General features: G+C 38.7%; 1 protein-coding gene across 2 annotated transcripts in view; it reads right to left on the bottom strand.

Moving 5' to 3' along the window:
• Nucleotides 1–13,500, bottom strand: part of CFAP91 (cilia and flagella associated protein 91) — a 32,625-nt gene that overhangs the window by 12,539 nt on the left and 6,586 nt on the right. For both annotated transcript variants that reach the window (XM_050708108.1, XM_035540705.2), the window contains exons 5-11: nucleotides 12,896–12,952; nucleotides 11,824–12,005; nucleotides 10,975–11,152; nucleotides 10,496–10,653; nucleotides 10,052–10,234; nucleotides 9,797–9,939; nucleotides 3,645–3,761 (exon numbers count right to left, since the gene is read on the bottom strand). In XM_050708108.1, the coding sequence (XP_050564065.1) occupies nucleotides 3,645–3,761; nucleotides 9,797–9,939; nucleotides 10,052–10,234; nucleotides 10,496–10,653; nucleotides 10,975–11,152; nucleotides 11,824–12,005; nucleotides 12,896–12,952 (1,018 nt within the window). The remainder of the gene's footprint in view (nucleotides 1–3,644; nucleotides 3,762–9,796; nucleotides 9,940–10,051; nucleotides 10,235–10,495; nucleotides 10,654–10,974; nucleotides 11,153–11,823; nucleotides 12,006–12,895; nucleotides 12,953–13,500) is intronic.

The following is a 13,500-nucleotide window of genomic DNA, read 5'->3' as shown; positions in this document are numbered from 1 at the left end:
CAAATAACCACACAATAATTAATTATTCTTTTGGAGATTGATTCCCACCTAAATATCAAAAAGTCAAATTTGTATCCAATTTCTCAATTGTTTCTGAACGCTATCCTTCTAATTTCTAGGGAAAAGAAGATAAGTCAGAATAATACATACTTCCATGTTTTGTAAAAGGTGGGAGAGTAAGTCTATATAATCATTCCGAGATTTTAGAAGGTACTAGAGGAGTACCTAACAGTAAGGAGATATTGATGGAGAAAATGACTGTATGCATTAAAAGTACTACTTGTCGCTTGACCGAGTTGGCAAAATGAGCATCAGCTACATGAATTTACAGGTCAAGACACTGAGACGATAGAAGAATTATTTAAGGAGGTGCAAGAGAGCTGTTAACCATAAAAAAAGGGATTAAAAGGCAACATATACAATTTTTCATCTGATATTTATGCCAGTGGTGACCTTTATCAGAGTAACTCAGTAAATTTAAGACTCAGAAAGTGATAGTTTTGAAGTAAAATAAATTACATTATATTGCAATTTGTCTCTTTGAGAATTTTACTGGCCTAGCACTGTGTGACTGATACCAACTTGGAAGAATGATTTAGTGTAGTGAGAAAGAGAACATGACCACATGAGAAGAAAAACAATCAAAAAAGGGCTTATTTTAAATAGGGGAACAACTGGCATTTTTTCTTGCTGAGGGGGTTTTGCTGAGTTGACAGTAGCAGGAGAGGGAAGTCCATCAGTTGCCTGGGAAAGATAAAAAAAAAATCTAAAAAATGAAACGAGGTTGTTGTTGTTGTTGTTTTAATAAAAAGCCTGTAAGGTCTGAATTGAAATGTGCTATTTTAGAAGTGCCAGGAAGAGTGTGGGATGAGAGAAATGGTGTAGGCTTGAATTTTTCTGTTTTTTCTTAGGTGTTGCAGATTAAGTATTCCAAAAGCATAAGGAAGCATTCCTGCCTTTCCATAACACTACCCAAGAGGAGCAAAGCAGAACAAGCCAAAGGACTGCCTTATGGTATAGTGTGTTCTTTTTCTCTGGAAAGAAGGGATGAAGTCCAGTTAGAAAGCTAAACTATACCATGTCACCTGGCAGCAGGGATAAGTGAGGCCCACAACCCGTTCAGGACAGAATTCTGGACATGGAGACTGGCACATATACTGGACAGGTAAGGCAAAATACTTCAAGATTTATTCTAAATTTTTGTGGGGTGCAATCTTCTGTACATTGTATTGTACAGTGATGTAAATGATGGAGGAGGGCTCTGCAGAGGGATATTCATAGGCTGGATCTACGGGCTGAGGCCAACTGTATGAGGATCACGAAGGCCAAGTGCCGGGTCCTGCACTTGAGGCACAACAACCCCAGGCAGCACTACAGGCTAGGGGAAGAGTGGCTGGAAAGGTGCCCAGCAGAAAGGGACCTGGGGGTATTGGTTGATAGCCACCTGAACATGAGCCAGCAGTGTGCTCAGGTGGTCAAGAAGGCCAACAGCATCCTGGCTTGTATCAAAAATAGCATGGCCAGCAGGTCTGGGGCAGTGACTGTCCCTCTGTATTTGGCTTTGGTGAGGACACGCCCTGAATAATGTGTTCAGTTTTGGGCACCTCATTACAAGAAGGACATCAAGGTGCTGGAGTGTATCTGGAGAAGGGCAACAAAGCTGGTGAAGGGTCTAGAGAACAAGTCTTATGAGGAGCAGCTAAGGGAGGTGGGGTTGTTTGTTTAGCTTGGAGAAAAGAAGGCTCAGGAGAGACCTTACTGTAATTTACAATTACCTTAAAAGAAGTTGTAACAAGGTAGGGATCAGGCTCTTCTCCCAAGTATCAAGTGATAAGACAAGGGGAAATGGCTTCAAGTTGCACCAGGGGAGGTTTAGGTAGGATGACAGGAGAAATTTCTTTACCTAAAGGGTTGTGTGGCATTGGAACAGGCTGCCCAGGGAAGTGGTTGAGTCAACATCCCTGGAGGTCTTCAAAAAATGTGTTGATCTAGAATGAACTTAGAAGCATGGTTTAGTGGTGGATTTGTCAGTACTAGGTTAAAGGTTGGACTAGATGATCTTAGAGGTCTTTTCCAACCTGAATGATTCTATGATTCTATGAAAAATGACTGGGGAAGAAGTGTTGAGGAGGCCTGCAGTACTGCCTATGTTCTCTTTACTTTCCTTCATATTCCTTGTGGTCCATGTCACCAGCCTGTCACTCTGGCACGCTTTCCTTTTGAGGTCCTCAACTCCAGCAGGAAGAAGCTGGTGAAGTTAGCAGTTGGCACTCGTACCCATAAAAGGCAGGAAGAGATGCACTAATGACAGAGAAAAGCCTTGCTATTAGTGCTTCTCACAGCCAGCTGGTATGAGAAACCTTACTTGGATTCTGCAAGGTGGGAGATGTTACAGAGATGCTCTTCAGTGGCTGAAGTTGCCCTGATTTTACAGATGGAGCTTCACTGCAGAGATACACTCTTTTATGTATTCACTTACAAAAATATTTGAAAATAAACCAAACATTGACAGATTTAACTTAGGTGGAATTCTGTTGTGTTGGAACTCTTTCAAAAAAAAAAACCACAAACTGTGGTCTGTAAATAGCCTCAAGAATGACTATAAGTGGGGGGATAAATCCTTCTGTTTTTTTTTCCTTGTAGCAATCTGCCAAACTGCTTTATCTAAATAGTGTAATCTGCCACTGCATTACAGTACCTAATACTTAGGAGTAAGTAAAACTGCTTTTTAGTGTTAGTAAAAAGCTCTTCCTGAGGAGATGTTGTTGTTTCAGTCATCTTAAAATGGAGTGTATAAAACGTAAGACAATCATACTGCACAAGGATGGCATGGATGGTCTAATAAGACTTTCTCTCTCTTGCTTTCATGGTTGTATGACTCTTAAATTCACAAGTTTAAATAGTAATTGTGTCTGATTCTTACTGCATCATGAAAATGGTGTTAATAAGCAGACAAACAAATCCACTGGGGCAAACACCTCTTAAGCACATTATTTCAAGAAAGGAAAAGTTGCAGCTCCCCTAAAAATTGTTTTTTTCCTACAACATATCACAACATCCATTTACTGCTGTTCTGATCTCTGCAAAAGAATCATTTTCTGTGAACTGTCAATTAAATGGATCATGCTCATCAAAGACTGAGTCCTACATAATGATTAGAGCTTCACTCCAGCAAATTAATGAAGTGCGTGTGCAGTGCTAAGCACCCGAAGTCTCACTGACTTCAATGGGACTAAACTTAATTGCGCACTGGATCATGATAGTGTTGTCAGATCAGAAGGATGGAAGGCACTGAATAAATCCATGTTTGCAGAGGTATATGATTCTGCCTTTTTGTTCTCTAAGAACAAGGGAACAACATGTCTACTAATTTATTTCTTTATAAATAAAGCTAACTTAAGGATTTGGCCAACAGATAATGAAAGAGACTTTCATTTCTTTGGTTATTAGTATCCTTAAAGAATACACAAATAAGAGAGTCTTAAGGTGGCTGGCTATTTCTACGACAAATACAGATACACGAAGAGATAAAACTAACTTTTTTCCTTTTCTGGACATTCCTTTAACAACTTGGTAAGGAACAATCAAGGATCAACAGGAAGAAAAAAAAAAGTGCTACAATCATTTACAATTATTCCACTTACAACTGATGGTTTTTCCAGAACTGGAGTGGGGGGGCGAGGAACAGGCTTTTCTATTTTTTGAAGGAAACGAGGGGGCTTCTTTGGCTCTTTGACTTTATTCTTCTTCTCCAATAGTGCCTGCAAGAGTCATACAATTTAATCAGAACTGGGCCAGATAGAACAAGACATCAAGGCCACTCTTGCAGATGCCGACTGCTCCTGATCACACTGACTCCAGAGGGTTGAAAGTAATCTGCATTTTGCAGGCTTATGCCTTCAATTTTCTCATTTGCACATCAGTTGAAAAACTGAACAACTGCATAGGGCAAGTCACCTAAAATTAATCCAGAAGTTCTACAAACTTGATCATTACTTGTTCATTTAGTACAAACTAAAATAATACATTTTTAAAAGCAGATTGTTGTTCTTTTTCATTTTAAAATGGGACTCTCATTGAACCACTTAAACACTGACCCACCTGCAAGCAGAGTTAGTGGTGTCCTTGCCTTATATTACAATAAAAACATTAATCATTTTCCTATGATAGAGGTAAGATTCTTTCAAAATGTGAAAAATAGGTAGAAATATCACAGTGTAATTGCAGTTTACATATCAATACAGAGTGGTTATAACTTTTTGCCTTTAACTGTTGGTGTAACGATTGTTTTTTGTGGGTTGAAAGTGTTGTGGGGTCAGGAGATTTTACGAAGGGAGTCAAGGTTCTGTGGTCCTTCCTCAGTGAGGTATTTTTGTATGATATACTGTTACCGCACAGGGCTGAACTAAACGATCCAGGACCCCTTCCTTGCAGAACATGTTTTGAAACTCTTCTCTGCCCCGTGGCATCCAGAGCAACTGCGTAAGTAGACTGAGGGAGAAAGGGAGACTAACTGGCCTGAGAACTTCCTTCTCCTGGGAAAATCCACAAGTCCATTAAAGGCAGATTTTACCCTGCTTGCAGCTGTTTGGTGTCAGATGACAAAACTTGTCAGCCAAAGGAGTTGAAATTGCCACCTAGGCTTTGGCCACTTTAAGACATTTTCAAAGTGCTTATAGAGCCAAAGTCCTGCCAGCTGCCCGCTGCAAGCTGCTTAGAGCACGATAATCAAATAATCTCTTCCAGCTGCATTGCAGCACCTGGCTGCTGTAGGACATTTCGCTGCAGCTTGCAAGAAAAAAGGGAAGAGAGTACATGCATCTAAATTTCCTTCAAAAATGTAATCTTACTACTGCATCGGTTGGATCTGTACTCCTCATTACTGAAAGGACAAACATATTCCAGCAGGGAATAGTTTATTTTCTCTTTTTTTTTCTTTATTTTTAACAGAGAAGGCATGGTATAAATATATGTTCAACTACAGTATTTCATTGGGGTGGAAAACTGGAGAAAAATGTAAGGAAAAAAATCTCATGCTGAATTTCTCTCTCCAGTAACAGAAAATTGATGGCACTCGCACTGAATTTAATTGCAAAATTAATGAAATTTTGGAACTACAGTAGTCATTGTATAAAACTCTTCTTGTATATTGGAGCTGAACTTTACAGCTAGGATTATTAATGGCTCCAGAAAAGGACAGAGATTTCTAGGTGGAGGGTGTAAAATGCTTTATTACTGAAAACTTCTGAAATGGACCATGTTAATAATGCAAGAATCAAAGCCTATAAACTGCTTATAAGCCACGTGAAATGATTATAGCTGAAAAATGTTACGAGATTTTCTAAACCGTCCCTTGTATTTAACGACCTTACAGCTCTCTGGTATGAAGATTATAGTACTGCTTGCTATGATTTATAAGGTGTTTTGCATGACGGGGGAAAAGTAAGAGAAAAAAGCACTTGTAATTGTGATTATTTTCAAAACAGTGGCTCCTATGTTTATTAATACAATGTTGCATTCATAAGAATTTTTCTAATACCTTATCCTCTAAAAATACTTCTTGTTAACCAGAATAACAAAACGCAACCAGAATTACAACTTTTAAAGGCAGAAAAATATATGAGCGTTTCTGACAAGAGGGAATTCTTATAAAAGTAGATCTGAGAAGTACTGTAGTTCCCAAAAGTGGTTGTAAGTATTCGTGCCAGCACAAGCTTGTGCCTGCTTTGTAATCTTTACAAATTAAAAACTGGTTACCATTTGCTTTCACCAGTCTGAGGTTTTAAGTTATTTTACAACTTCAACGTACAAAACAAAAGTCTGTTTTTTACAGTAACTGTTTCTACGTAACTTAAATTACCATTTTCCAAACAGAGACCAGAACTGAAGAATTGCTGTACAATACTTTCTTAAAACTTAAAAAAGAAGAAAGAAAAAGATGCTAAATTTCTGAACAACGTGCTTCAAATGGCACTGCCTACATACCATGTGTTGATTTTTCTGAGGTAGACTATGTTGTTTTTTTTCAGGTAGTAGGTTCAGAGTCATGGTATAATCTGATAGGATTGGACAGCGAAGGACCAACTAAATCTTCCAACTCATTTTCATTTTCCTGGTGAAAGCAGTGAACAGGAAATGGCACCCCTGCTTTTGGCCATACATTTTAGCTTTTCTGCTGGCTTCTGATGGAAGCAGAACTCTTAACAGGATAGTGGCTTAAGAAACAACTCTCCGTTCAAAGAAATAATTCCTTAGATTTCTTCATTATCTTCTCTTTAATCTTCTTTTTCACAGGACAGTGTGTATATTTTCATGTATAGCACACAGCATATGGACACGTGTCTCTTCCTTCCTTTTTGCCCGTGAATGAGGAAGGTGAGATCACCAAGGACAGAGTGAGTACCTACTTTGCAATGCAGCACGGCTGCTGCATCTTGGCTGATCGAGACTGACATAATAGCTCCTAGAGCTTGTCTGAGCATGAGCCAACTAACACTGTGCTGGAGATCTGTTCTTGATGAAGTAACTGCTTGAACAGGTTTTCCTGCTCTTTGAAGCTGGCACAGATTTTCTTCAGAGATATTCTTGGCCCTCCTATTTCTCTGCCTCATTCCAGCAACAGGATGAAGAACATAGACATGATGAGAGTTGCACTTAATGCTGAGGTGAGAGATTATTTGTTCTGACATCATCTGGATCCAGCACTTTGAAACCACCTGACACTTCATCCCCACCTTGAGTCACCAGAGCATCACAGGGTTGGCTTGAACTCATGTATTGTTCTGCACTGGGATTTCTTCTAGTCGCTCCTCTGTTCCTTGATGTATTCAGTTCCCTAGCTGCTTTTCTTTCCTAGTAATTTGCTGTATCAGTACGCTATCTCTTTCTTGAACTAAATTAATGCCTTGGATTTTCACTTAAGGCTGTCTATATAATGGCTCACTTATACTGCTTTAATCACTATAATCTGTGCTGGCTAAGAACTGGCTTTCCTTGTCCTTTTAAAGATCTGGCTTAAGATACAGCTCATTGTTTTTACTGTAAATCATAAGTCACCCCTGTTTCTGCCATGTTCTCTTGTTTTAGAGAAGTATTCAAAGAATACTGAGCATATATAATACTCCTGCAGAAGGATTCAGGATACTCCTCTAAAATCACTTCTTTTTTGATCAGTTTCAAGTCTGGAAGAAGCTATTATCCTCAAGAGGACGCAGATCCTTTTTGTAGTTCTCTGGATCATTTCTCGTCCCTTTTTACAGCCTCTAACCTCAGGGAAACTCTCAGTATGGTAAACCAAGAGCTAAACAATGAGGAGGACTAGGCCATCTTGCCACTTGTTTTGACAGAGAAGCAAGCCTTGGAAATTTCCTGTATTAAAATGATTTCTTCTGATACTAAGGTCTAGCATTCCTCCTCTGTTTGCTACCTTATTCCACAGATTAGCCAGGGAAAATAAAAGAAGCTCATTCCAAAGCCAGATGACTGTGCGCTCTGAATTTTCTAGAGTTCTGCTTCATTTCCAGCATTATGGGAGAAAATGTCTAGATTGAGTGCTAGGACAGTACTCAAAAGAGGCTTTTGAAGAGATAACTGGTCTAGCTGCTAAGCTACAGAAATAATGCAAAGCAACACAGCCCTTCTCAGATGATCTCTAATTGCCTGCTTTAAACCTCTTTCATGCTGTTTGTGCCAGAGGAGGCTGTTGGCAGGATTGGGACTGCTTATGCCAAGTGGTCAGGCAGCTGTCCTCTCAAGTGGTAAATTCTGTTAAGTCAAGTACTCTGCAGCCTTTACTGCCCGCTTCTTGACAGCACCAGTAGCTTACGAGGTGGACCTGTCAGAGAGGCTCTGCTAAGCCAGAACGTGCTACAGCTGCCAAACTTGAGAAGAAAAAGACTCTGCCCAGAGAAGCAATCAGTAGCATAACCACAGAGCTTAAGAGCTAACTAGGGCAGTAATACTTGCAGACCTGTAAACTGACCGTTGCGATAAAACTGTTCCTCTTCTTGCTGCTCTGAGCAGAAAATCTGTTTAAATCTAACAATGGCTGAGGCAGTCTGGGTCTTCAGCAGTGTCAGTACCTTCTGCATCTCTGAATTGACCAGTTTGGTGACTACTTCTGTATATCTAAAATTAGTAGTTAAATGTTGCACAGTGGATTTATTATCTTTATCTGCAAAGGAAATGTTTTGCAATTTTAAAAGAACATACATTTTGCCTTTTTGTGAAGGTGAAATGAGTATTTGTTATACTAGCCCCTCAGCTGGTATAAATCAAGGTATGATTTATACCAACCAAATGATTGATTACAGAAGAAAATAGCCAGTATTGTCTGCTTTTGTTCAGCATTCCATTCTCTTTGGCTATCAATTTTTCTTTGAGGAGACATTATTACATAAACAGCCAGCATTAGGGCATACTTCTTATCAGTAACTACAGTTTAGACACTCCACTGTGGTCTTTCAAACCATGAAAAGTATTTTGAACAAACAAAATACAATTGTTGTAATTGGATTTCAGCCCTGAAAGCACAGGCTAACATTCTGCTGCCTATAAGAGCTGCCATAAGTGTCATGATCATGATTATATATAGTCACTACTTTGATTTTACATGAAAAGCACCCAAACTCAAAGCCCTTCAATAGTGCTGTGTCATCTTCTCTAAATCTTTAGTGAACCAACATCCTTAGTTCTTGAACACTTCCTCTAGCACTCAATATTTTCCTTGAAAAGTTCCCTTCTGAAAAATAATCAGATGCAATGCTTCATCTTTTACAAGACCCAGTGGAATTTAAATTTGAAATAATATTGTGTTTTCAGAAAAAGATTTAAATCTAAAATTCATTAGCAGAAAGTCACTGTCTGTATCGAGTATTATTAAATTACACTAAAACAAGAAAGCTATACACATAATTTCCAATTATGAAATACTTCTTTACTAAAGAAAGTGTAAGTGAAAGTTGCCCAGCTTTACAAATGAAATTAGTATTTTTCAGAGATGCATCATCGAGCAAGAATAGGCTTGATTTTAAAGAAAGGTAACCCTCAACAGGATCATAAAGAGCACACTTAAAAATACATGCAATTTACAAATATTGTGATTGTAGATGCAAATGAGGCACTTCTTTCCTCAGTGGTTAATTGCATATATGGGCACCTCATCTGCATGAACAGTTGTGATAAATTAAGGTATGCAAAATATTATGGTCACGTTTGCAAATCAGATACTGTTGTTAGGGAACAACAGTGATATGCAGCCGCTATTCTGATCCAATTTCATGAGTGGGGTCATTTTAATAATTCATTGCTGCAGGTGTTTTTACAATAGGTACTTAGAATGTATGTTTTAAAAATGTAAAGAGTTTTTGAATATGACTCCAGATTTGATTTCCTTATTTATTAGTAGTTTGACAGTGCAACAAGCAGGCCTACCACACGTGCATGGGAGAAAAGGGAATGAGCTAATGGCAGGAGACAATTTCTAACTGACGTAGTATGTTCCAGTCCAAATACTTGATCTGTAGGGATACAGAAACAGCTATACTTGTTTTCTATAAGGCTGGACAGAAGCACAGATGTTTGGGAGACAGAGTACTGACAGACTGTGTTCCAGAGCAGTGCTGTTCATGCCTGCAACAGTCTGTCTGATGTGTTGTCCTTCAAGTTGTCTTATAGAAAATATGAATTTAGCACAGCAAATTGGAAGAAAGCTTACATGTGTATCTTCCCCAAAGCATTTCTGAACAGTTCAAATCTGAGAGGAACTGACATTCTGCTGCTGGATACAGCTCCATACCTGGTGAACCTGTGCCAGCGCCACCTCTAGTCTTGCTGATCTTTTAATAAATCCAGTCTTAGTAGTAGTGTACTTAGGCTTTGGAGCTTTAATCTCAGCCTGGGTGACAGAATGTGGGAGAGCTGCTTCCAGTTCACACAGTCCTAAGAGACACAAAGAATGACTAACTAATGAAGCGATGGAGAAAGAAATTTCAGTTTTGTTAACATTTTTAATAAATACGTCATAAAAACTAAATCTTCCGAAATGCCTTACCTGCAAAGGTGTTAAGATAGAAGTTTTTTACAACAAAGCGTTCAGAATGGTTGTCTGGGAAATAACCAATCCTAGATAAAGGAGCATATGTTTGCGATGCAAAGTCAGTATACTCTTTGATGATATCTCGTCTCTCCAGTTTCCCCATCACATTCTTCCTCTTAGCTATCAGTTTCCTGAGCACTACAAAGGAAACACAAATTTAAGAAGTTTCTTTATACAAATAATTCTTAAAAGCCTCATCTTCAGAAATTCACAAAGGCTCTTGCTTGGTAATACAAAATATAAGCCGTTTGACAGAACAAATGCTGGCCATGCATATCTATATTGTGGCTGCGAACTGTTTCATCTTCAATAAAGACTGCAACTTTCTATCTTCTACAGATAGAAAGGGCTTGTTTGAAAACTGTCTTGTATTGTTCTCTCCCTGGTTTTCAAACTTACTCAGTACAAAGTCATGCTGAATCTTTTTCATTTTCTCTTTTTTAGCCTTCTGATGATTTTGCCAGTGGTCATCCAAGCGCTTGGCATCTAGCTCATTCTGTTTCTCCTGTAGCCTCTGCAGCAGCTTCTTTAAGACTCTCAGTCGAATCTCCTGCAACCTGCAAGGAAAAGAAAGGCCAGGTATGATTTAAAGCATTTTGCAGTGTTCTGTGCAATGCTGTCATCATCAAATCCCACATACCACTACTTTACAGACAGTTTATACTGCATATTTCATATTTAATCTTTCATTTTGAAAAGTGAAAAACTGTTGTGGTAGCAGTCTCTAATATTGAATTTAACAAAAGTATTCCTTGGGAAAATCAGGGGATTTTCACAGAAATCAAAGGTGTGTACCCTCCGACCAACCCCCTAAACCTTCTTGTTTATTCTCTGTTGGGGTGATAATGAAGATAAATAGTGTATAGCTGGACTCCTACTTTTCTATTTCCTGTTCTCTAAAGGCCCACTCCTTCCTCTCCATATCATCCATCATTTTCCTCCTCTTCGCAATTTGTGAGGCATTGTCCATGGCTGGAAGAGTTGCTTCCCACGCACGTTTTTCCCGGGCACGTTCAATCATCTCCACCTCGGCTAGTCCTGCTGGTAGCCCCCGACCTTACAAAGACAAGAAGTAGTAGCTCTTTAGAAGAATTGTGAATCCACCAGTACACTAAGCTTTTAGAGGGCTTCATGGGCACATGCTCATATGTTATACCAATGCATAACGGTCAATAATCAGAAGTAAATACTTCTAAGGCCGGTGAAATTCTACAAAATGAGTGAAGGTTGCATCTACAGTTACTATAGCTTAGCTGACATTAACACTAGCTCTTCATTCCTCTACTGCAGGCTGGAAAGGAGGACATTTTCTGAGAATGGACACTTTCTTTGGCATGTCCAGTACCCATCACTATTGCAGGTGGAACCCTGGGACATGAGGATCACAGGCTGTGTTCTGGGGCAGCAGCATTCTTACTGTTTTCTTTCTGATGTTGAACTCAAAACAGCTGAGGAACATCAGACAAATGAAAAACTGCTATTAGTAAAACATACAACCTTTTAATTTTGAGTGATCTCAAAACTCTTTATGAAATGCCTCAGAATAGCACTATTAAGGAGGTAAATATCACACATTTTAAAAATAGCTAAAATAATCTGCCCTAAAGGAAGACAGCAATGGTCTACCAAAGCCAGCAATAGACTTGAAACCTGACATTGAATAAAAGAAAACATCCTGCTACAGGGGGCATGCAATTGTTATAATTGATCTTGATTTCACAACTCACCCCAAGTGAGAGTAGCAAGTGTCAGAAGTTCAGGGACTGAGCCACTGGGAACTACATACTCAGGGGAATAGGGATCCGTTTGGGCTTCACCATCCCTGTAATCTGTCTGTGTGCCCAAAGTTTGTAACTTGGGACCAAAGATCTTGCTGTCTCTTGTAGCTGAAAGGATAAAGGGCTCTGTCCTAAAAAGAAATGCAATATGGAATAACATTTGTCACATTCACTTAAAAGAAGAAGAAAACAAATCAGAAATGCAACACTAAGTTAAAGGTAAGATATTCAGTTGTGCTATTTTATCTTACCATTGCTCTCATTGATGTTAACTCCATCATCTTTAATAAAAGCAAACCAAGACAACACTGAGTCCTTTGAAAGCTCTCTCCTTAGGAAAGCAATCCAGAAATCTTCCAACTTCAGCTCTCCTGAATTTTCACATGCAAATCTTCCCTATGTCTCCATTGTAAAGCATTGCTTTTAACAGGCACAAAAACTATCTAATGTTTGAGTATAAAATGAAGGAGGACTGTTTCAATTTAACTTATGTCTGCTTTTCCAACATTCCAGAACAAAACTCAATTCCGACTTACGCACATGCAACTATAGATCCTACTACAAATCTGCTTATGTTTCCTTAAAATTTGATTCCCACTGAAAATGGGGATCAGGCTATCACATTAGACTATATCATGGATGCTCTATATTATTGAACAGTATTGCAACTATCACAGGCATTGCAATAAAATATCAGAAGAATTTGCAACTATATTGCTGTATTGGAGAATCATCTGTATCAGCTTCTCTTGGCTTTCTACTTCAGGCCTTATAATCATAACACACGTGACACACACCTCTTTTACCCAGAAAGCACTACTTACCCACTGCAAGCCAATTCTGAACCATGCAGTCACCTGTTTCTCCAGGAATTCTCAACACTGAACAAACTCTACCTCTTAATGAGTTTTTCCCGTTGTTCGTTATGAAAACTGTTGATCACCAACTAAACAGTTAAGGAATCATTTTCTGGTGAGATGTGACACATTACAACAGTATTGTTCCATAAGTCAGTACTTACATTTCCATTGCAAAACAAACGTTTGGTGGAAGCAGCTTATTAGAAGGGATGAGAGGTCTGAAAAGAGGGAACACAGAGGTAAGACAACAGCCATGAGGCACAAAAGATCATTACAATTTAGAAAAACTGCAGTGTAACTTCACTGAAATTAGTGGATTGATTTTCCACAACTCAAGTTCTGTACCTGCATGTTGTGCCTGAATATTAAAGAATTCTTTCACAGATAACGAGCCACAGGTAACACTTCAACAGCAGGAGTACTATTCTTTTGACAAAGAAGGAGAAAAAAAAAGTATTTTCTCATTCTAAAAACTTGATTTTCCCTTCAGCTTTTGATATTGGTCTACTTATAGTACTAGAGCAATTACAATAATCTGTGCTGTGCTAGAAGTGGGGAGTCACAGATAAGGCAAACTAAATTCAGTGATTTTCAACAGGATGGAGATCCTGGACATCAGTAGACTACTTGCAAATGGTCCATTAGAAAAAACTTAAGAAGTAGGCCTATTGTATTTGTTGTACAATGATCTACACTGAGACTGGACACAAAGGAAAAGTATTCATACTAAGAATTCCTCCTTAAGAATTTCTATGGTTTGTATATT

This window comes from Cygnus atratus, chromosome 1 (genome assembly GCF_013377495.2).
Source record: "Cygnus atratus isolate AKBS03 ecotype Queensland, Australia chromosome 1, CAtr_DNAZoo_HiC_assembly, whole genome shotgun sequence".
NCBI classification, from domain to species: Eukaryota; Metazoa; Chordata; class Aves; order Anseriformes; family Anatidae; genus Cygnus; species Cygnus atratus.
This window is presented reverse-complemented; position numbering and strand designations above follow the sequence as displayed.